The sequence below is a fragment of the Neoarius graeffei genome, chromosome 13 (assembly GCF_027579695.1).
Source record: "Neoarius graeffei isolate fNeoGra1 chromosome 13, fNeoGra1.pri, whole genome shotgun sequence".
NCBI classification, from domain to species: Eukaryota; Metazoa; Chordata; class Actinopteri; order Siluriformes; family Ariidae; genus Neoarius; species Neoarius graeffei.
The window spans coordinates 33,841,296-33,863,817 of NC_083581.1; the positions used below are offsets into that span (position 1 = coordinate 33,841,296).

The window sequence follows — 22,522 nt, forward strand, 5'->3', positions numbered from 1 at the left end:
CCCTTGTGCAGCAATAACTGCAACTAAACGTTTCCGGTAACTGTTGATCAGTCCTGCACACCGGCTTGGAGGAATTTTAGCCCATTCCTCCATACAGAACAGCTTCAACTCTGGGATGTTGGTGGGTTTCCTCACATGAACTGCTTCAGGTCCTTCCACAACATTTCGATTAGATTAAGGTCAGGACTTTGACTTGGCCATTCCAAAGCGTTAACTTTATTCTTCTTTAACCATTCTTTAGTATAACGACTTGTGTGCTTAGGGTCATTGTCTTGCTGCATGACCCACCTTCTCTTGAGATTCAGTTCATGGACAGATGTCCTGACATTTTCCTTTAGAATTCGCTGGTATAATTCAGAATTCATTGAGCCATCAATCATGGCAAGCCGCCCTGGCCCAGATGCATCAAAACAGGCTCAAACCATGATACTACCACCACCATGTTTCACAGATGGGATAAGGTTCTTATACTGGAATGCAGGGTTTTCCTTTCTCCAAACATAACGCTCCTCATTTAAACCAAAAAGTTCTATTTTGGTCTCATCTATGTACAGAATTATTCCAATAGCCTTCTGGCTTGTCCATGTGATCTTTAGCAAACTGCAGACGAGCAGCAATGTTCTATTTGGAGAGCAGTGGCTTTCTCCTTGCAACCCTGCCATGCACACCATTGTTGTTCAGTGTTCTCCTGATGGTGGACTCATGAACATTAACATTCGCCAATGTGAGAGAGGCCTTCAGTTGCTTAGAAGTTACCCCAGGGTCCTTTGTGACCTCGCCGACTATTACACGCCTTGCTCTTGGAGTGATCTTTGTTGGTCGACCACTCCTGGGGAGGGTAACAATGGCCTTGAATTTCCTCCATTTGTTCACAATCTGTCTGACTGTGGATTGGTGGAGTCCAAACTCTTTAGAGATGGTTTTGGAACCTTTTCCAGCCTGATGAGCATCAGCAACACTTTTTCTGAGCTCCTCAGAAATCTCCTTTATTCGTGCCATGATACACTTCCACAAACATGTGTTGTGAAGATCAGACTTTGATAGATCCCTGTTCTTTAAATAAAACAGGGTGCCCACTCACACCTGATTGTCATCCCATTGATTGAAAACACCTGACTCTAATTTCACCTTCAAATTAACTGCTAATCCTAGAGGTTCACATACTTTTGCCACTCACAGATATGTAATATTGGATCATTTTCCTCAATAAATAAATGACCAAGTGTAATATTTTTGTCTCATTTGTTTAACTGGGTTCTCTTTATCTACTTTTAGGACTTGTGTGAAAATCTGATGTTTTAGGTCATATTTATGCAGAAATATAGAAAATTCTAAAGGGTTCACAAACTTTCAAGCTAGGGTTGGGCGGTATCCAAATTTTGATACCTTTAAACTGTCTCTGTGTTTTCCCGGGGTATACGGTATTACCGAGAAAAAAAATAATATTTTGTTTCGGCCTACTGTGTACGTGCGCCTATACCGGCGGACCTTGTCCAGACCTGCGCCTATGCCTCAAATGTACTATTTAAAAGCAGCATAGCGAATTATGTGCATTGTGGTATGGATTAAGCAGCAAAGCGAATTTTGTGCATTGATGAATGGATTAAGAGATATTTCAAAGCATCACGCAACTCTTCCTTCATCTTGAAAATAGCATTCAACTGTCGTTTACACATGTCTGCGTTGAAACGCCATTTATAGCACTATTTCACCTACTCCATCAAAAAAAGTACACGATGAGCAGGATCATACCCTTTCAAGCATGGGAAATAAAAAAAAGAAAAGAAAAAGAATCAACCAACACCCAAGTCCGTTTAGACTGCGCGATAAACCATATTCTTCAGCGCAAATGAGGCGAACCTAATTCAAATGCGTGATAGCTGCACAAGGCAAAATCATATGGGCCCACGTCATGCCATGGCGGGGAAATTAATAATCAAATGGCCTTACCTTGCTTAAAACACCCAACAAAGATAGCAAGCGCATTGCTAATTCCCACCAGAAACCTAACAGTTTACGCTACGATGTTTTCTTCCGTTTCTTCAGTAGATGACATTTCAAACGTTTATTACCCACATCCCAAATGTCATACGTTATATTATTTTACCTTGTTGTTACTCATGTAACCTACTCAAAACACAACTCATTGGAGAGATCTCGTGGAAGTGGAGTACCCCAGGCTATGGTGTGCCTTAGGGGACATATTAGATTTTTTTCGATTTTGCGCGGTCATTTACATTATTGCTGGCTCTTCCTTTTCGTTTGGTTTGAAACCAAAATACTGCCACACTGCCGATGTTGTATTTTTTTTTTTGCCACTAACTCGTTATCTTGACTTGCCATCTTTCAACCGCGGTCTCAGTCTCTTGCGAAGCTTTCTGTCAGACTCCAAATGTCACGCAGGGTTGCCATGGTAACGACATAAACAACCCTGCACGCGATGAGAACTTCTTTAGGAAATTGATAGAATTAGTGAAAATACGATCACACAGTTATTCGGGATGATCTTCAATTTATTATTTTATATTATGACCTCATGTACTCCATATTTATTTAGATATTATATATTTTTTTAAAATGACGGTAATGAGACCGATACCGTTGGTACTTTTGGATACCTCGGGATACCTTCTTACCGTAATACCGCCCAACCCTATTTCAAGCACCACTGTATGGTCATATTTATGAAAGTTGCATTGTCATATAATGCATTACCACATGACACACTACAGTGTCGTACACGGACCAAACACCTTATATCAATATCTGAGCTCCTGCTCAGGACATTCAATGTACATATGTGACCCCTCACCGAATCCAGGGACGCATGTCGGCCGAAACGAATCCGAGATAAATCGCAAAAGAAGCATTTTTTTTTTCGAAATTTGTGATTTTTGTTTTTTTCCATCATGTGCAAGTTGAGATCTTGAAGAATGCAATCAGTATTTCAGATAATAGATTGTTTTGTTGGAAAAGCATACAGTTTTTGTTGCAAATTGTCTCGTTTTTGTCAGGACTGTAGCCTGCTGGGGGGTGTGGGTAAATTACCATATGGGCCATTCACATGATGATTTAAGTCTTTTTTTTTTTTTTTTGCCAATCAGCTGTATGATACGAGCTGAGCTCGTGGCTACTTAAGCTGCATACAGGCATGTAATTTCACTATGGAATGAGCAAGCTAAACAGAGCACAGAGGAGCTGAAACACCGCGAAGCAAACAGACACACGGTATTTACATCGGAGATAACCATTTCTAGCAAAAATGGGGGGGGGGGGGGGGGGGGGGGGTAGACGGACCCCCCCCCAGTTGCTTCGCTCCCTCGCCATGGTGAGCGCCCTCATACAAATTTTTTCTAGAAAAACCCCTGGAGATGTATACCCACCACACAAAAACCATAAACCACAATCTTGCCCACGCACTGAAGCGTCATGGTACCAGTGCAGCAGCAAAGTGATTGAGGCAACCATATCTTGGTATCTATTGCAGATACCAAGATATGCCCACCGTTTTTTATTTTCCCCTGGAATTGGGGATTTCCAGTCTGCCCGAGTGCATCCTGGCAGCAAACCAGCGCAAAACACTGATTTTCCTTCAAAATATACACCAAACATCACAAGGTAGAAATATGATGTGATTTTTCAGTGAGTGTCGGAACAAAAAAAAAAAAAATAAATAATAATAATAATAATAGCGTGTCGGCATGAAATTAAAGCGTGTCAGCCCCGACATGCAAAAGTGTTCTGGGGAGAACAATGATGTAATCGATTACTTTTCCAGGCAGCCATTGAATCAACTAAGTCACATTCGTGTGATCTGTATTTGAAAGCGTATTTACTTACAGATGCAGTTCTTCAAAGGTCTTGACTGAGTAGAGTGGTGAATTTGGGTCTCTCTGCAGCACCTCCACCTGGTTCGTGTTGTTGACGAGGCTGTTTCTGATTAATTTATTAAGAAGAGACTGTGCAGCTCTGTCCTCTAGAACACAAACACAAAACACACATTAACTTTACAAAATAAAACCACATGAATTTCACTTCACAAAGATCCTGCAAGCCAGGGCAATACGATTTAGATCTTGTGATGAATTACAATGTTAATTAATTTTCTACAGCAGCCACTATGACAATAATTCTGGCTGTAACAGGTTGATATTAATGTACTCGTTTTAGTTTTGTATCTTTTGATGCTCAACGTAATTTAAGACTAACGAGTATTGTTATTTAACAAAAGAAGAGTCATTTATAATGGTGCAAGGAGACTTTAACATTTATGGAAGGAGTCTTTGGTGTCAGCACTTTGTAACTATCAGTAAGTCTCCCATGATGGGAAAATCTTCAGCATAGAGGACTTTGTGATTTCTGGTTTTCTTGGTAACATGGCAAGCTGCCTTTCTGTCTTAACTTCAAGAGACACTGGTGGTATAACGCAAGTGAAACTGTTTCTCAGACATTCCACATCATTAAAGTGTAACCTCAACCCCAGCTCTGAGCCTAACTCCACCCACTCCATAATTCTGAAAAATGCTGAAAAGTAGGCAAGGAGCATGGTTTCACAGACTCCCACTCAAGGGTGGGAGCTGGGCCTCTAATTAACTCTTTACCCCTTAAAGCAGTTGCTACAGCTACCATTGTATATACTGTTCACCCTTAGAACATATTTACAAGAAAAAAAGTCTAAAGACAAGGTTTTGGACAAGGGACGTACACGTCGCCGCCATCAAGGGACGTGCACGTCGCCGCCATCAAGGGACGTGCACGTCGCCGCCATCAAGGGACGTGCACGTCGCCGCCATCAAGGGACGTGCACGTCGCCGCCATCAAGGGACGTGCACGTCGCCGCCATCAAGGGACGTGCACGTCGCCGCCATCAAGGGACGTGCACGTCGCCGCCATCAAGGGACGTGCACGTCGCCGCCATCAAGGGACGTGCACGTCGCCGCCATCAAGGGACGTACACGTCGCCGTCATCAAGGGACGTACACGTCACAATCAAGGGACGTACACGTCACAATCAAGGGACGTACACGTCACAATCAAGGGACGTACACGTCACAATCAAGGGACGTACACGTCACAATCAAGGGACGTACACGTCACAATCAAGGGACGTACACGTCACATGTCGTCATCAAGGGACGTACACGGGGGCGTCACATGTCGTCATCAAGGGACGTACACGGGGGCGTCACATGTCATCAAGGGACGTACACGGGGGCGTCACATGTCGTCATTAAGGGGTAAAGAGTTAAAGGGCGTTAACTTTTTGTGGCAGCCAGGGCGTGGTCAAGCGTTGGTCTGTGACCGGAGGGCGGAGTCAGGGAAGGTAAGTGGCAGAATCACTGCACCTGATGTTGGTTAATTTGGGTTTGTGTGTCTTCCCGAGTGACCGCGCCCTATATAAGGAGAGAGAGAGAGAGAGAGAGAGAGAGAGAGAGAGAGAGAGAGAGAGAGCAGAGGAAGGAGGCTCCCTCCCAACCACAACGCATGTGTGTGTCTGTAGTGTGTGTGATAGTGTGAGTGAGTAAAAGCTGAAAAGCGAAAATAAGTGGAATAAAAGAGTTTCTTTGTGGAACTTAACCCTGGCTTGCCATCTTTCTGTGCTCCACCCATACGAACTGCTACAGTGGTGCTGAAACCCGGAAATTCAAGCACAGGAAGAACAGCCCCATGGAGTCCTCCCCCTTCGCGGACCTGGTCCACGCCCTCGCCACGGCCCAGCAGAGCCAGCACCAGGCGCTAGTCACCCTCCGAAAGGAGCAGGAGCACTGGTTCGAGGCCCTGGTGCAGCAGGAAGACCGACAGGCACTCCGCCACCTCCTCGCGTCGGCGGGGTCCACCACCTCCACGGGCCCTTCTCCCCTCACCCTCATTAAGATGGGCCCGCATGACGACCCCGAGGCCTTCCTCACGCTCTTTGAGCAGGCAGCAGAGGCCTCGGGCTGGCCGGTGGAACAGCGCGTGGCGCGCCTCCTCCCCCTGCTAACGGGCGAGGTGCAGATGGCCGCGCTACAGCTCCCCGCCGATCACCAGCTGGTCTACGCGGACCTTCGCCGGGCCGTCCTCCAGCGGGTAGGGCGCACCCCTGAACAACAGCGACAGTGCTTCCGCGCTCTGCGTCTGGAGGAAGTCGGCCGGCCGTTCGCGTTTGGCCAGCAGCTCCAGGACACCTGCTGGCGGTGGTTGAGGGCCGACAACCGCGACGCCGAGGGGATCATCGATCAGGTGGTACTGGAGCAGTTCATCGCCCACCTACCAGAGGGAACCGCGGAGTGGGTCCAGTGCCACTGCCCGGCATTGCCGGATCAGGCCATCGAGTTGGCAGAGGACCATTTGGCGGCTGTTCCGACGGCAGGACAGCGGACATCCTCTTCTTCCCTCTTCTCTCTCCCCCTCTCTCCTCCTGTGTCTCGTCCTCGCCCCGTTCCCCCACCGCGGAGGCAGGGGCCGGCCCCACTCCAGCCAGCCCATCACACCTGCGGTGCCCTCCCATTTTTCCCTTCTATGTCTGTCTCTCCCCCCGGTGAGTGAGCCCCAGAGCGCCGGTGCAGAGAGGAAGCCCAGGCCGGTTTGCTGGCGCTGCGGGGAGCCGGGCCACCTCCAACATCAGTGCTCGGCGATGGAAGTGGGCGCGGTGGTTCGGATCCCCGACGTGCCAGGAGCCGCCCTCGATCGGGCTGGAGCGTATCGCATACCGGTGAGTATCCAAGGGGATACATATCAGGCTTTGGTGGACTCTGGCTGTAATCAGACCTCAATTCACCAAAGCCTGGTGCAAGACGAGGCACTGGGGGGAGCACAGGGGGTGAAGGTGTTGTGTGTGCACGGGGATGTTCACAGCTACCCTTTAGTGTCGGTCCACATTCTTTTCCGAGGGGAAAAATTTAGAGTAAAGGTGGCGGTTAATCCTTGCCTCACCCACTCTATAATTTTGGGGACTGATTGGCCGGAATTCGGGGAGTTAGTGAGCCATCTACTGAAGAGTGGGTCCTGCCGTAATTCAGCAGGGGGAGGTCCTGGTGTCGCTTTTGGCGGGAGCAGCTGTCACAGAGCCGTCTACATCATCTCCGCGTCAGAGTGAGGAGCAGCAGGCTCCTCCTCCCTCTCTCGGGGAATCCCTTGGGGATTTCCCGTTACAGCAATCGCGAGACGAGTCTCTGCGGCATGCATTTGACCAAGTGAGAGTAATCGATGGTAAAACGCTCCAGCCAAACACCACCCTGTCCTTCCCCTATTTTTCTATTATGAAGGATAGGTTATACCGAGTGACGCAGGACACTCAGACTAAAGAGCAAGTCACACAGCTTTTGATTCCAAAGAGCCACCGGGAATTGATATTCCAGGCGGCTCACTTTAATCCCATGGCTGGACACTTAGGGCAGGATAAAACACTAGCCCGACTAATGGCCCGGTTCTATTGGCCAGGGATTCGCGGCGATGTCCGTAGGTGGTGTACGGCGTGCCGCGAACTCCAGTTAGTAAATCTGGCGGCCATTCCAAAAGCGCCTTTGCGCCCTCTCCCATTAATCGAGACCCCGTTCGAAAGAATTGGGATGGATCTCGTCGGGCCATTAGATCAGTCAACACGAGGGTACCACTTTATTTTAGTTCTGGTGGACTATGCAACGCGATACCCGGAAGCAGTGCCTCTTCGCAATATCTCAGCACGCAGTATTGCGGAAGCACTCTTCCGCGTCATCTCCCGAGTTGGAATCCTGAAAGAGATTCTGACTGACCAAGGCACCTCATTTATGTCATGTACACTGAACGAACTGTATGGATTATTAGGTATTAAGCCGATCCGCATCAGCGTTTATCACCCACAAACGGACGGTTTAGTTGAACGGTTTAATCGTACCCTCAAAAATATAATTAAAAAATTCATAAGTGAGGACACACGTAATTGGGATAAATGGCTCGAACCCTTATTTGCAGTGTGAGAGGTCCCCCAAGCCTCCACGGGGTTCTCCCCGTTCGAATTGTTATATGGGCGTAAGCCGCGCGGCATTCTAGATGTGCTGCGAGAAAATTGGGACGAGGGACCTTCGCCTAGTAAAAATCAAATTCAATACGTTACTGACCTGTGTGCAAAACTCCACACACACACACACACACACACACACACCCCTACCTAACCCAGGAGAATTTGCGGCAGGCCCAAGAACGGCAAACCTGCCTGTATGACAGGGGAACGCGCCTTAGGGAGTTCGCACCGGGAGATAAAGTTCTCATACTGTTGCCCACATCAAGCTCCAAATTAATCGCCAAGTGGCAAGGACCCTTTGGGGTCACACGGCGAATCGGGGACATCGACTACGAGGTGAGGCGAACGGACAGGGGTGGGGCACTACAGGTTTACCACCTCAATCTGCTCAAACTCTGGAACGAGGAGGTCCCCGTGGCGTTGGTGGTTCCGGAGAAGGCGGAGCTGGGGCCGGAGGTTCAAAAGAAAACATTGGCGTCGCGTACCTCTCCGGTCCCCTGTGGAGACTACCTCTCCCCGACCCAACTCGCGGAGGTCGCCCAGTTGCAGAGCAAGTTTTCGGACGTGTTCTCGCCCCTGCCCGGCTGCACCGACCTCATAGAGCACCACACTGAGACACCCCTGGGGGTGGTAGTGCGCAGCCGCCCTTACAGGCTACCCGAACACAAGAAAAAAGTGGTTCGGGAAGAACTCGAGGCCATGCTCGAAATGGACATCATCAAGGAGTCCCACAGTGACTGGAGCAGCCCGGTGGTCTTGGTACCCAAGACCGACGGGTCGGTCCGGTTCTGTGTAGACTATAGAAAAGTCAACGCGGTGTCTAAATTCGACGGGTATCCAATGCCTCGTATTGATGAGTTGCTCGATCGACTAGGCACGGCTCACTTTTACTCAACACTGGATTTGACAAAGGGTTATTGGCAGATCCCCTTGACTCCATTATCCCCAGAAAAAACGGCCTTTTCCACACTGTACGGTTTACACCAGTTTGTCACACTTCCTTTTGGGCTGTTTGGGGCGCCCGCTACGTTCCAGCGACTGATGGATAGGGTCCTCTGCCCCCATGCCACCTATGCGGCTGCGTACCTAGACGATATAATTATTTATAGTAATGACTGGCCGCGGCACCTACAACACCTGAGGGCCGTCCTTAGGTCACTGAGGTGGGCGGGTCTCACAGCCAACCCGAAGAAGTGTGCGATTGGAAGTACGGTATCTGGGCTTCCACTTGGGCAACGGGCAGGTGCGTCCCCAAATTAACAAGACAGCAGCAATTGCGGCCTGCCCGAGGCCCAAGACCAAAAAGGGGGTGACAGTTCCTGGGGCTGTCTGGCTACTATCGTAGGTTTATACCCAATTATTCGGACGTCACCAGCCCGCTGACTGATCTGACTATAAAGGGGGCACTAGATCCGGTCCAGTGGATGGAGCAATGCCAGCGGGCTTTCTCTGAGGTGAAGGCTGCACTGTGTGGGGGGCCACTGTTACACTCCCCTGACTTTTCTCTCCCCTTTACGTTGCAGATGGACGCGTCGGACAGAGGGCTGGGGGCCGTTCTGTCCCAGGAGGTGGAGGACCGCCCCGTCCTGTACATAAGCAGGAAGCTGTCGGTGCGTGAGGGGCGCTACAGCACCATCGAAAAGGAGTGCCTGGCGATCAAGTGGGCGGTCCTCGCCCTCCGCTACTACCTCCTGGGGCGCTCTTTCACCCTCCGTTCGGACCACACGCCCCTCCAGTGGCTCCACCGCATGAAGGATGCCAACGTGCGGATCACCCGTTGGTATCTAGCACTCCAGCCCTTTAATTTTAAGGTGGTCCACAGGCCGGGGGCACAGATGGTCGTGGCGGACTTCCTCTCCTGTCAAGGGGGGGTCAGCTGCAGGCCGGACGGCTGCCCGGCCTGAGTCGGGCGGTGGGGGTATGTGGCAGCGGGGGCGTGGTCAAGCGTCGGTCTGTGACCGGAGGGTGGAGTCAGGGAAGGTAAGTGGCAGAATCACTGCACCTGATGTTGGTTAATCTGTGTTTGTGTGACTTCCCCAGTGACCGCACCCTATATAAGGAGAGAGCAGAGGAAGGAGGCTCCCTCCCAACCACAACGCGTGTGTATATATATATATATATATATATATATATATATATATATATATAGATAGATAGATAGATAGATAGATAGATAGATAGTGATAGTGTGAGTGAGTAAAAGCTGAAAAGCTAAAATAAGTGGAATAAAAGTTTCTTTGTGGAACTTAACCCTGGCCTGCCGTCTTTCTGTGCTCCACCCATACGAACTGCTATACTTTTTTTTTTTAATATATATAAAAATTTCATGACAGTAGTACCACCAAAAGGTCGACTCTATACCTGCACCAGCCTTGCAAGGTTTAGGATGATTTTAACCAGTTGCTGGCGTTTTCCCATAAAATGCCGATTTTTATAAAAATGCTCATTTTGTCAAGCTCAACACCAGCACTGATGTGTTTGATCACAGTACAGTCATCTCATTTAGTTTACAGCTCAAAAAGCACCTGTGTGTGCGCGGTACCTCTTTAATAGTACGACATGTTGTTCCTTAAGTAACAAAAGGTGCTGTTTGGGGTTGTAAGACTAACTCTTCCTCACTGATTACCTTCCTATAACAGCTTTCACATCTAGCTTTACTGGTTTTGGCCATATTTCACTTGAACACAGTGTTTATAGAAAAGTGTCACGGTATCATACTCCGGCCATACTGCACAGCCAAAGCATTCTGTACCTGAATATCCTACACCCGGTTGCCATTCTTTCTTTATTTAAAAAAAAAAAACGGGGGGGGGGGGGGGGACAACAGAAAAGCATTTGCCCCATCATCCGGAGAGCACAAGTTCGAATCCCGATGGTGCCACAGCCATATGTGGCAGAAAGCCTAACAGAGTTCTCAGGGAAGGAGGGAAGGCAAACTCTCTCTCTCTCTCTCCCCCGTCAATTACAGCGACACTAACCAATCATGGGCGTGAGCTCATGTGTACAGAAGTGGGCAGTTAATGCTTTCTAGTGTGTAATTTATTTAAAAGTTCAAAAAGATGACCTCCTTGGCTGGTAGCTGTTGTGTGAAAGGGGGTGAGAACTGGACATATCTAAATTAGGGGGAAATTAAAAACAAAACCCATTCCTGTATGAAATTACATTTTTGGCTACAGTCATGGTTTCTCTCTGTGCTGAATTGGCCATAAAGATCAATGGCCTGTTGGGAACCATTTATCACATGACCACTGTCAGCTATGCATATAAATCTGACACAAACAATAAAGCTTTACAAATATCAGCTCTTTGCATTTTGAAATACATACAGGTGGGAAGAAAGAAAGCGCTCACCTTTTTCTTCTTCATCTGATTTGTCGCTGTCCGTAGGTTTTGCTGTTTCTGAACATGAAAGAACACACAAGCAGAGATCAGCACTACTTCTCTGACTTTTCATTAACAACATACTGTAAAACTCAACCAAAATGTGCGTGCAATAAACGATTACCTTTCGCTTTAGTGTTCGGGACGACTCTTTCTCTCATCCGCAGCACATCAAACTGTTCAGAGGAAATAACACACAGGGCAGTGACAGTCTAGAAGATCAGCTATTTACTCTGAATCAAACACTAACATGGGAAATGTATTATCTATGTAATAAAAACACTTGGGGTGTGTGTGTGGGGGGGGGTCATCCTAATATACAGAATAGAATGTAGAACATGCACGCAGTACCGTATATAAGACTGACAGTCACACTGTAATTTAAAGTGATGCCTGTAGGATTAAGTTAAATATTTCCCTGCTTTCCTCATAACTGAACATAAAAGTATACGATTAATTATATTTTAACTGTGATAACATTTTTTGATTCTTGGCTTTCACAATTAGTTCAAAAAGAAAAAAAAAAAATCAACTCTCATATGTTAAATAATTGACATTAAATATAGAGCTGGGCAATATGGCAATATATACAGGAGGCTGCAAAAGTAGGTATAAAGTAATGAAAAACAAAATGTTCGCACAAAACTGTAGGTACAACACACAGTCCCTTTAAGAAACTACATTTCCCATCAGCCAACTTCCGCGTTGACCTACATCACGCGTGGGCGGGATCATCTACGTCACTTCCTCCACGACTCCATAAGGGACCCAGAAATCCGCCATACTTCCTCTTTTCCGTCTGGAGCAGCTGCCTGGACACAAGGAGGATCACTCGCTCCGCCGAGCAAACCAGATAAAGACGTCTTTTCTTTAAGAATCAGAGTTTCGTGCTTTCCTTTCACCTTTGGCCACAGTAGATCCTGGAATCGCACGATTTTAAACTCAGCTTGAGTTACAGCCGGTTTTGTTTGTCTATTGTAGTAACGTTACGAACTGCAGCCCAGAACAGTTCATTTAAAGTTTAGAAGCAACCAGATCCTTCTAATTAAAAAGCTGTGCACATTGTCTGATCAGAGAATTTCTTTTCATCACGAGCGACCATGCGTCGGACCAAGAAATCCTCTGCTTTCCACGGAGTAACTAACGTGCTCCACAACGGTGAAACTCAAAGTCTCGGAACATCTCCTCATAATCTCGCGTAGAGACGAGATACTGAAGTAAGACTGGCATTTGGGCAGAAAAACTAGTCTTAGGAATTAGTTTTATTAAGGAGTGTGAATTAAACTCAGGAACGGTTTAATTGTTTACACTGTAGACACGCAGCGTGTTGAATTGATGATTGTTCTATTTTGTTTTAATCTCTCAATTGTTTAATAGATAGGCTTTGCATGCTCTCTCTCTATTCCTGTCTAACATTTTAATTTCATTATTACACGTATCTTGACCGCATCAAGATTTCAGTGGATTTAATACTGTTATAAGCTAGTGAAATTAGCCTATGGCTAATTCTTTTGTCCCATTAGCACCCAGGGCTAAGTGTATTGTCTCAAAGAAACACGTGGCCACAGGCCTCACAAGCACACCTTAGCTAAACACACGGCTAATTCCTTTGTCTCGTTAGCAAGCTAGGCTAACCTTTTGCTTAGGCCACAGGCCACACACAAACACACCTTAGCTAGCAATCCATGCTAACTCTTTTGTTCAGGCCACACACACACAGGCCTCACAAACACATCTTAGCTAGCATTCCTTTGTCTTAGCTAGCGACACAAGGCTAATCTGTGTCTCCACACGTGGCCAACACATCTCAATTAGCAACCAAAGCTAACTCTCTTGCTGTACTTAGAAACACGTGGTCATAAGGCCTCTCACACACACGCACAGACACACATGCTCATCAAGTATATATCATATTTGTATATATTTCAACTGCCATTATTCATTTTATCTTTGTTATAATAAATTCAATTAATTATTGAAATTGTGTGTTTATTTGTTGTTCCAATATTTTTGAAGTACCCAACCTCAAAGAATTCCAAGGTGCATATGAGTTATGTAATATGGTAAGTGATCATAATAATTTGGAATATACCATAATTTAGCTGTTTGGTAATTATTAAGCACCAAAATTAATGGTATTAATTAATGAGACTGATTCAATGAGTGATTTAATGATTCAATGAGGCTGACTTAATGAGACCTTCAGATTTAATGAGATTGATCACTTAATTACCAATTGCACCTACAAAACATTATTGATTAGACAAACATATCAATAATAAACATATTAATCCCTCAAATGTTCGAACTGTTTGCCCCCAGCATTCACACACTCCACTAGTTGAGTGTGGACACCCATGCACACTCCGGCACAAAGGTCTTTATCAGCATCAATTTCCTGGTAAACCTCCCGTATGAACTGAATCATGGCATCAACAGAATGTGGCTTGCGTGTGAAAACCCTATCTTTTACACATTCCCAGGAAAAGAAGTCCATGGGGGTGAGATCCGGCAAACGTGGCGGCCAGTCAATGGCTCCCCGACGTCCAACCCACCTGTTGGGAAGTTCTTTGTCAAGTAGCGCATGCACATTGAATGCGAAGTGCGGTGGCACCCCATCCTGCTGAAAGTAGAAGTCGTCCTGCTGCTGTTGTTCACGTATAATCCTTATTGTATACCTACTTTTGCAGCCCCCTGTATAATATTACACAGTTGCGCAAAGATACGAAGTTTATCTTCAAGTGGTGAACATATTCACGAGTGAGTGAGGTGAACGAGAAGATAAACTTTATATCTTCGTGCCACCGTGTAATGTTCTTTATATTATACAGACACATTCACACACACACAAAAAAAAAAATATACACAAATTAATCAAAAGAGTTTTAATTTTGAACCGGTTTGCCATGTTGACAACGTGCGTCAAGTCAACAGGAAAACACTGGGAGCGACGTCATCGGAGTGAAATATCGGGAATTATTATACATACAGGACACTTTCTCAATGGCTTAAAAATGTGTTCTATTCCCTTCTAGCGGGCTTCATTCATTTGGTTTGATAGCATTCAATATTGTTAGCATATCGCTTATCCTACATGTATTAGGTCATTCTACCCAATGGAGAATGAGCGTTGAATATGGTTTACGATATTGCATGGTTGTCAAGACAACATGATGTCACGCATCAGACCTGTAAAATGTCCACGCTAGCGAGCGACTGTGACAATTTGTAAACAAACATGGCCGCCAGGTTTGCTTCGTTAAATACGGAAGATTTTGAGAGAATTTTGAAAGAGAAAGACGCCTTGAACACCTGAAAGGAATGTGTCTGTATAATAATGGCTTTTTTTCATGGTCTATCGGATATATTCCATTCAGCTAGCATGATATTGAACTCGCCTTTGACGCGTTCAGTATCATGCTAGCTGAATGGAATATATCTGATATACCACTCAACACCAGCCAATACTATTTAAATAATATGTCACTCAGAGCCATGATGTATTTCATATGAAAAATGTGAGGCTTTCAACACGAGATGATAAACTTCATATCTTCAAGCCAGCGTGTGATTTTCTTTTTATTATATCGACACATTCACAAACAAAATTTATCAAAAATTTTAATTTAAAATTACCCAAATGTATCAAAAAACAATTCATCAATTTCCTCACGAGGACCACAGAGATTTATGTCATGGTTTTGGTTCTCCATGTCCCGGATGGAGCTCGTGTGAAAAATACGAGTGGAGTATTTCCCAGTAAAACACTCATATCCATATAATAATATGGATTATGAGTTGATCTGATATTAAAATCTTTTACTTTAAAATTGTAAAATGTAAATATAAAAATAAATTGTACACACATACATAAACATTTAATTTCTCATTGTCAGAGAGGTTTTTAAAAATAAATAACATTGTAAAATTTTGTTCAGACCTTAAAGAAATCACTGAACAGTAGGGCTGTAACGATACACCCAACTCACGATTCGAATCGCAATTTTTGACCCACGATTCGATACGCCCACGATTTTTTTTTTAATGTTTTTTTAAAGTAGTAAATTTGACTTATTAACATTTACTTACTTACATTAACTATTTAATAAAAATAATTCAGACCACTGCAGAGAATGAGTAATATGTATGCAAAAATGAACAAATGTATATCCAAAGATTGTTTTATTTCTCAAAATAATACTGTTGAGCCGGAAGCTCTGTTTTTTTCGGTTCTGAAAAAGTCATTTTTCCAAATCGTGTAAATCCGTTACGATTTTTTTTGGGGGGGGGGGGGGGGGGTGGCTCTCTCACTGCCTCACTCTCATAGGGCCAATGATTTTCTGTGATCGCGGAAAACAGATGGAAATTACGGAATTTTTATGGTGAAACATTGCTTGCGTGTCAAAATGTAACTGCCGCAGAAGGCTTCCGCCCAAGCAGACATGCCTTCAGTGTTGCCAGATATTGCTAACGTTTTCCACCCCAAAATATGTTCAAAACCAGCCAAAAAGCACCTAAACCTGCCCAATCTGGCAACACTGCATGCCTTTCCGGTCAAGTGATTGTGATTGGCTTGTGGCACACCTAGCCAGCCAATGAGCTGCTTGTTTACAGATTCGCTCCCCGCGTCGCAACCAGAATGGCGACCGCTTAAAAGAAACGAATGCTCTGCCAGTGGCGAGTGTGGACGTTGCGTGACTCGCAGAAGATTGTCGCAGGTCGGCGAAAAAACGACTTACTAATAGATATAAAAAAAAAAGTAATTTAAGTAAGTTTAAAATGTAATTTAAATAAAAAGTATTCATAAATTGAAGTTTGGAAGCGCCTCTGTTTTTGGGCTGAGGAGAAGTTTGAAAGGGTGTACCGGGATTCTGCCTTCTTGTATCGCGATACGGATCGTGGCTCTGCGTATCGCAATTTCGATACGCATATCGTTACAGCCCTACTGAACAGTTTTTTTATCATCTTATATGGTAGAAATGCTTTCAAGAATTATAAGCTGGTATTTTTTCACATCAACTCATACTAAAAAAAACAACAACACAAACATTATGTTAACATATTCATTGATTTATTTAAAGTCTGATTTTGTTTCTGTTCATCTTTTTAAAAACAATTTAATGCTTGATTTAATTATTGTGACTAAGGAGCAGTCTTTCATATTTACTTTGATTCATTTAGAGGAATATTTTAAATGAAAAGCCTGATTTCTGTTGATTTATAATCATACATGTCAAGTTATACGGTTTCCCCGTGTTTTGTACGGGAAAACGCAATTTTTTGGCCGATACTGCGTACAGTGATTTTCATACGGGAAAATTACGTTTTGTATCAGAGATGATTTCCGTTACTCCGAGAAAATTTTCTTAGAATCCACCATTTATTTTTCCAAACACGCATGCCCAATGAAACAGAACTATTTTCGATTTATGTGGTTTCATAGTTGCACGTGGTTTTCTCGGTCATTTAAGTACATCGGCTCGGACTGCCCAGACTTCTGTGACGGCTGCAGAAGTTATGTTCTGCCAATTTCTCGTGGAACACAACATCCCCCCGACTGTGGCAGACCATTTTTCGCAGCTAGCGAAAAAAAAAAATGTTTCCCGATTCAAAGACTGCGCAGGTAAGCATTTGTGTTTGTTTTTTAGTTTAGTTTTTTTTTTTTACTGTTTGCATGTAGGAAAGCTTACTCCATTATGATGATAATTTAGGGAGGCGATACTGGGAGTCACCGTTTATACAACGACAACTGTAGTTACCTGGCGATTTCTGGTTTCGCTTCCCTAAACATTTTAATTCCTGATAGACATTATACATGGACAAAGATGACCAACATTCGTTACTACCATCAGTCGTCAGTAAACTGGAAAAGTATTGAATGAAGGGTAAATGGTGGTAACGACCGTTGGTAACCTGTCTCTAAAATGTGTAGTAGGGGATGGAAGCAATTTAACACCATCTACATGTTTGCTGTGCTCTGATTTTCTTTTATTGACCAGGAAAATAATAGATGTATATCGGGGAAAGGTCTAAGATGTAAAAACTGCTCTGGGTGTTGCCAGGTTTCCAATGCTGAAACAACTTTTTACTGCTTTGCTGTGCCTCCCACATAAAGCAGATAGTGAGAGGGCTTTTTCATTGGTTAGGAAAATTCATACTGAGGACAGAAAAAATCTGGCTGCAGACACATTAACTGCATATCTACAAATTAAAATGAACTGTGATGAGGAGCTACAACTGTTACCCAAGCAGTGATATTATAGCTAGGGCCAAATCTGCAACATCTTTGTACAACAAAGAACACTCCAAAAAGGAATAAGATTTAAATTCTTGTTATAAATTACTGGGAAGATTTTCAATTTAACTTCATAATTTATTAATATTTTCACTTATCCTTGTTTACATAATATACTTGATGTGGCTCAGTCATCTTTAGTTGGATCAAACACTGCTTGTGGTGTCAGCACTTTTTTCTCAAATGGAACTTTTACTAACCTTCATTTACTGTTTGACATGATTATATATAATTTATTACAAGTAACCTACTATTTTAATTAACATACCTACTTAGTACTGCTGTTATATTTCAAGTAATGTTCTTTGGTGGAGTGTAATGTTGTAGGTGATGTCAACACTTGTCAAACAGAACTGTGTAATTTTTATGAACTATTTAATATTAATACATTTTACTTGCAAAAATTACATCAATAATTCTGGCATTACTGATACAATGTATATTAAATAATTAAGTTTATAGTTCAGTCATTCTCTTTAGTAGACAATTCTTTACTTGACTGGACATATAGTCCTTTTTAATTCAGTTGTTTTCTCTGGGATCTAAAATTTATTTTTATTCAGTACATACTGATTTGATCCCTTTAACTTGATGCAGTGTGATAAATCTGCCTATTACAATAGGAGTGTATAATGTGGAATAAAACAATCGGTGACTTGGATTATATATTGGATTTTTTTTCTCGTGTATAAGGGCTCATGGGTGTATATAAGGGAAAAATACAGGTTTTGTAAGGGCATGGGGAACTAAAGGTTGACATGTATGTATAATTATTGAAAGTGTAAGCTTTTTTTTAAATAATTGTGATTAATTTCTGTTATTTCATTATAGTGATAAATAACTGATTGGTTAAAATAATCTTATGAGGGTTGTAGAGAAATATTCAAACACGTATATACAACCCTGATTCCAAAAAAGTTGGGACAAAGTACAAATTGTAAATAAAAATGGAATGCAATAATTTACAAATCTCAAAAACTGATATTGTATTCACAATAGAAAATAGACAACATATCAAATGTCGAAAGTGAGACATTTTGAAATTTCATGCCAAATATTGGCTCATTTGAAATTTCATGACAGCAACACATCTCAAAAAAGTTGGGACAGGGGCAATAAGAGGCTGGAAAAGTTAAAGGTACAAAAAAGGAACAGCTGGAGGACCAAATTGCAACTCATTAGGTCAATTGGCAATAGGTCATTAACATGACTGGGTATAAAAAGAGCATCTTGGAGTGGCAGTGGCTCTCAGAAGTAAAGATGGGAAGATGATCACCAATCCCCCTAATTCTGCACCGACAAATATGGCCCTTTTCCACTACCCTTTTTCAGCTCACTTCAGCTCGCTTCAGCCCGACACGGCTCGCGTTTCGACTACCAAAAACCAGCACGACTCAGCTCGCTTCAGCCCTGCTTGGCCCCTAAAACTCGCACGGTTTTGGAGTGGGGCTGAAGCGAGCCAAACCGAGCCGAGTGAGGCTGGGGGCGTGAGCAGACACTCCCCTGTGCACTGATTGGTGAGGAGGCGTGTCCTCACATGCCCACACACGCCCCGCGAGCACGCTGGGATCTGTAAACACCGTAAACCCGGAAGGAGAAGAATTACGAATTACGAGAATTTCTGAAGCCTTATGCGCCTCGCCTCATCTATACGCTCTTGCCAGTATCTGTTGGCGTTGTCGGTGACAACAAGCCACAGCACCAAGACCAGCAACACTAACGACTCCATGTCCTCCATGTTTATTGTTTACTATTCGGGTCGTGAGAGTACCGCTTAAAAGATCACTGAATCAGTGACATACAGAGCATCGTGGACGAGTTCGCGGAGCGCAAGGCTCGTCGTATGCCCTTCAAATAATGCGCGCAGTAGGCTATTGATGTTTTATTATGAGCCATGTACAGTATGTCGCCTAATGTTTTTTTTGTTTCTGAGTTACATGTTCGTTTGAAGGACAATGTACAAAATAATATAGTTGCACCCGGTAGTGTTGAAATTGGTAAACACAGTGCATTCAGTGAGGTTTGCAGCGCCCTCCTTTTATTTCTGACTCTTCCTGTCACCGTTGCAACCTCTGAGCGCTCATTCGTATGCCCTTCAAATAATGTGCGCAGTATAGGCTATTGATGTTTTATTATGAGCCATGTACAGTATCCTAATGTTTTTTGTTTCTGAGTTACATGTTCGTTTGAAGGACTTGATGTACTAAATAACATAGTTGCACCCGGTAGTGTTGAAATTGGTAAACACCGCAGTTGCGGACATTTTGTAGCCTAAAATGATGTTATGATAAGCTTTAATAAAGGGCCCGGTCATTTGCCCCGCCCCCGGCCCGGCTCTGACTTGTTCCGCCACTGTCACTGATGTCACTGTTTGCACTGCTTAACGACATCGCGTGACGTCCACCCACTTTCGCTAACTCCACCCAATGTGTCCACCCACTTCCAGCCAGCACGGTTCAGCGCGGTTGTAGTCGAAATGCAACTCCAACAGCCCCGCTCAGCTCGACTCAGCACGGCACGGCTCAGCCGCGTTTGTAGTGGAAAAGCGGCAATAGTGGAGCAATATCAGAAAGGAGTTCGACAGTGTAAAATTGCAAAGAGTTTGAACATATCATCATCTACAGTGCATATCATCATCAAAAGATTCAGAGAATCTGGAAGAATCTCTGTGCGTAAGGGTCAAGGCCGGAAAACCATACTGGGTGCCCGTGATCTTCGGGCCCTTAGACGGCACTGCATCACATACAGGCATGCTTCTGTATTGGAAATCACAAAATGGGCTGAGGAATATTTCCAGAGAACATTATCTGTGAACACAATTCACCGTGCCATCCGCCATTGCCAGCTAAAACTCTATAGTTCAAAGAAGAAGCCGTATCTAAACATGATCCAGAAGCGCAGACGTCTTCTCTGGGCCAAGGCTCATTTAAAATGGACTGTGGCAAAGTGGAAAACTGTTCTGTGGTCAGACAAATCAAAATTTGAAGTTCTTTATGGAAATCAGGGACGCCGTGTCATTCGGACTAAAGAGGAGAAGGACGACCCAAGTTGTTATCAGCGCTCAGTTCAGAAGCCTGCATCTCTGATGGTATGGGGTTGCATTAGTGCGTGTTGCATGGGCAGCTTACACATCTGGAAAGACACCATCAATGCTGAAAGGTATATCCAGGTTCTAGAGCAACATATGCTCCCATCCAGACGACGTCTCTTTCAGGGAAGACCTTGCATTTTCCAACATGACAATGCCAAACCACATACTGCATCAATTACAGCATCATGGCTGCGTAGAAGAAGGGTCCGGGTACTGAACTGGCCAGCCTGCAGTCCAGATCTTTCACCCATAGAAAACATTTGGCGCATCATAAAACGGAAGATACGACAAAAAAGACCTAAGACGGTTGAGCAACTAGAATCCTACATTAGACAAGAATGGGTTAACATTCCTATCCCTAAACTTGAGCAACTTGTCTCCTCAGTCCCCAGACGTTTACAGACTGTTGTAAAGAGAAAAGGGGATGTCTCACAGTGGTAAACATGGCCTTGTCCCAACTTTTTTGAGATGTGTTGTCATGAAATTTAAAATCACCTAATTTTTCTCTTTAAATGATACATTTTCTCAGTTTAAACATTTGATATGTCATCTATGTTCTATTCTGAATAAAATATGGAATTTTGAAACTTCCACATCATTGCATTCCGTTTTTATTTACAATTTGTACTTTGTCCCAACTTTTTTGGAATCGGGATTGTACATATATAAAAACTGTATATATAGTATAACTGATTGGTTAAAATAATCTTATGAGGGTTGTAGAGAAATATTCAAACACTATATATTTCTCTTTGTGGTTGAATTTCTGAGCTGTTGTTGTTGTTTGATGCTAAACACGGATTAATTCAGATAAACACGGCAGTTTATAAACAGGTGTGCTTCCAGCGCACGCGACCCAAACACTGCTCTCTCTGCTAGCTAACCTGTTAGCTCCGGTATGATGATGCAGGGCTTATTTAAATATATATACTTAAAAACGACAACAAAAATATTCTTACTGTTTTGGTTATTGCTTCCTGTTGATCAACAGACAATGCCCAAGAGTCAGTAGCCATTTCTATGCACTTAAGAATATTTTTTCAGCTTTTACAAATTCAGACAACTTTCCGAAAAGCTGCGGTGGGTACCGAGCTCCACTTTCTAACGGCCGCTTCTGTGTCACTTCTTCAGTTGTCCGGTCTGGTTTCGGAAAAACGAAACTTTAGTTCCTGCTTGTCAAAAAATAGCGCCAATTCATTATAAAATTTAGTTTATTTTGAAAATATCATGTCGCCTACAAATATTTACTTGAAACCTAAATGCAGACAAATGACTACATTCGTAGCGGTGATGTTTTTGTGTGTGTGTGTGTGTGTGAACGAGTCGGTTCTTTGAACCGGCTCTTTTCAATTCGTCCAATTCATTATCCAGTGCAGGACAAAATGCCAATGAGTCGTTTGGGAGCCGAAAGATTCGGTGAACTGGGACAAATGATTCGACTCATTGAAACCAATTCCTGTCACTAACTACGTTCAGACTGCAACCTGAAACGATCCATATCCGATTTGTTGTGAAATCCGATTTTTTTGTTAGGCCGTTCACATTACCAATTATATGAGACTTGTATGCGATCTCCAATATGAATGGAAAACGACCCAAAAGTGTCCCGCATGCGCAAATTGACACGTAATAAGCACATCTACGTAATACGTAAACAAAAAAAAGCGCACTCTTCATGTTTAATGATTTCTTTTTTTGTTTGTTTGTTTAATTATCTGGTTAGTGTTAAAGTGTGAGGTCTCGTGTGTGTTTTTGTTTCTGAACTGAAATGAAA

At 43.8% G+C, this 22,522-nt stretch overlaps 1 protein-coding gene across 1 annotated transcript in view; it reads right to left on the reverse strand.

Annotated features, from left to right (window-relative positions):
- Positions 1 to 22,031, reverse strand: part of ddx19a (DEAD-box helicase 19a) — a 34,409-nt gene extending 12,378 nt beyond the window's left edge. The window contains exons 1-4 of the mRNA XM_060937606.1: positions 21,708 to 22,031; positions 11,487 to 11,538; positions 11,333 to 11,380; positions 3,841 to 3,976 (exon numbers count right to left, since the gene is read on the reverse strand). Coding sequence (XP_060793589.1) covers positions 3,841 to 3,976; positions 11,333 to 11,380; positions 11,487 to 11,538; positions 21,708 to 21,764 — 293 coding nt within the window. The 5' untranslated portion in view covers positions 21,765 to 22,031. The remainder of the gene's footprint in view (positions 1 to 3,840; positions 3,977 to 11,332; positions 11,381 to 11,486; positions 11,539 to 21,707) is intronic.
- Positions 22,032 to 22,522: the final 491 nt, after the last annotated feature.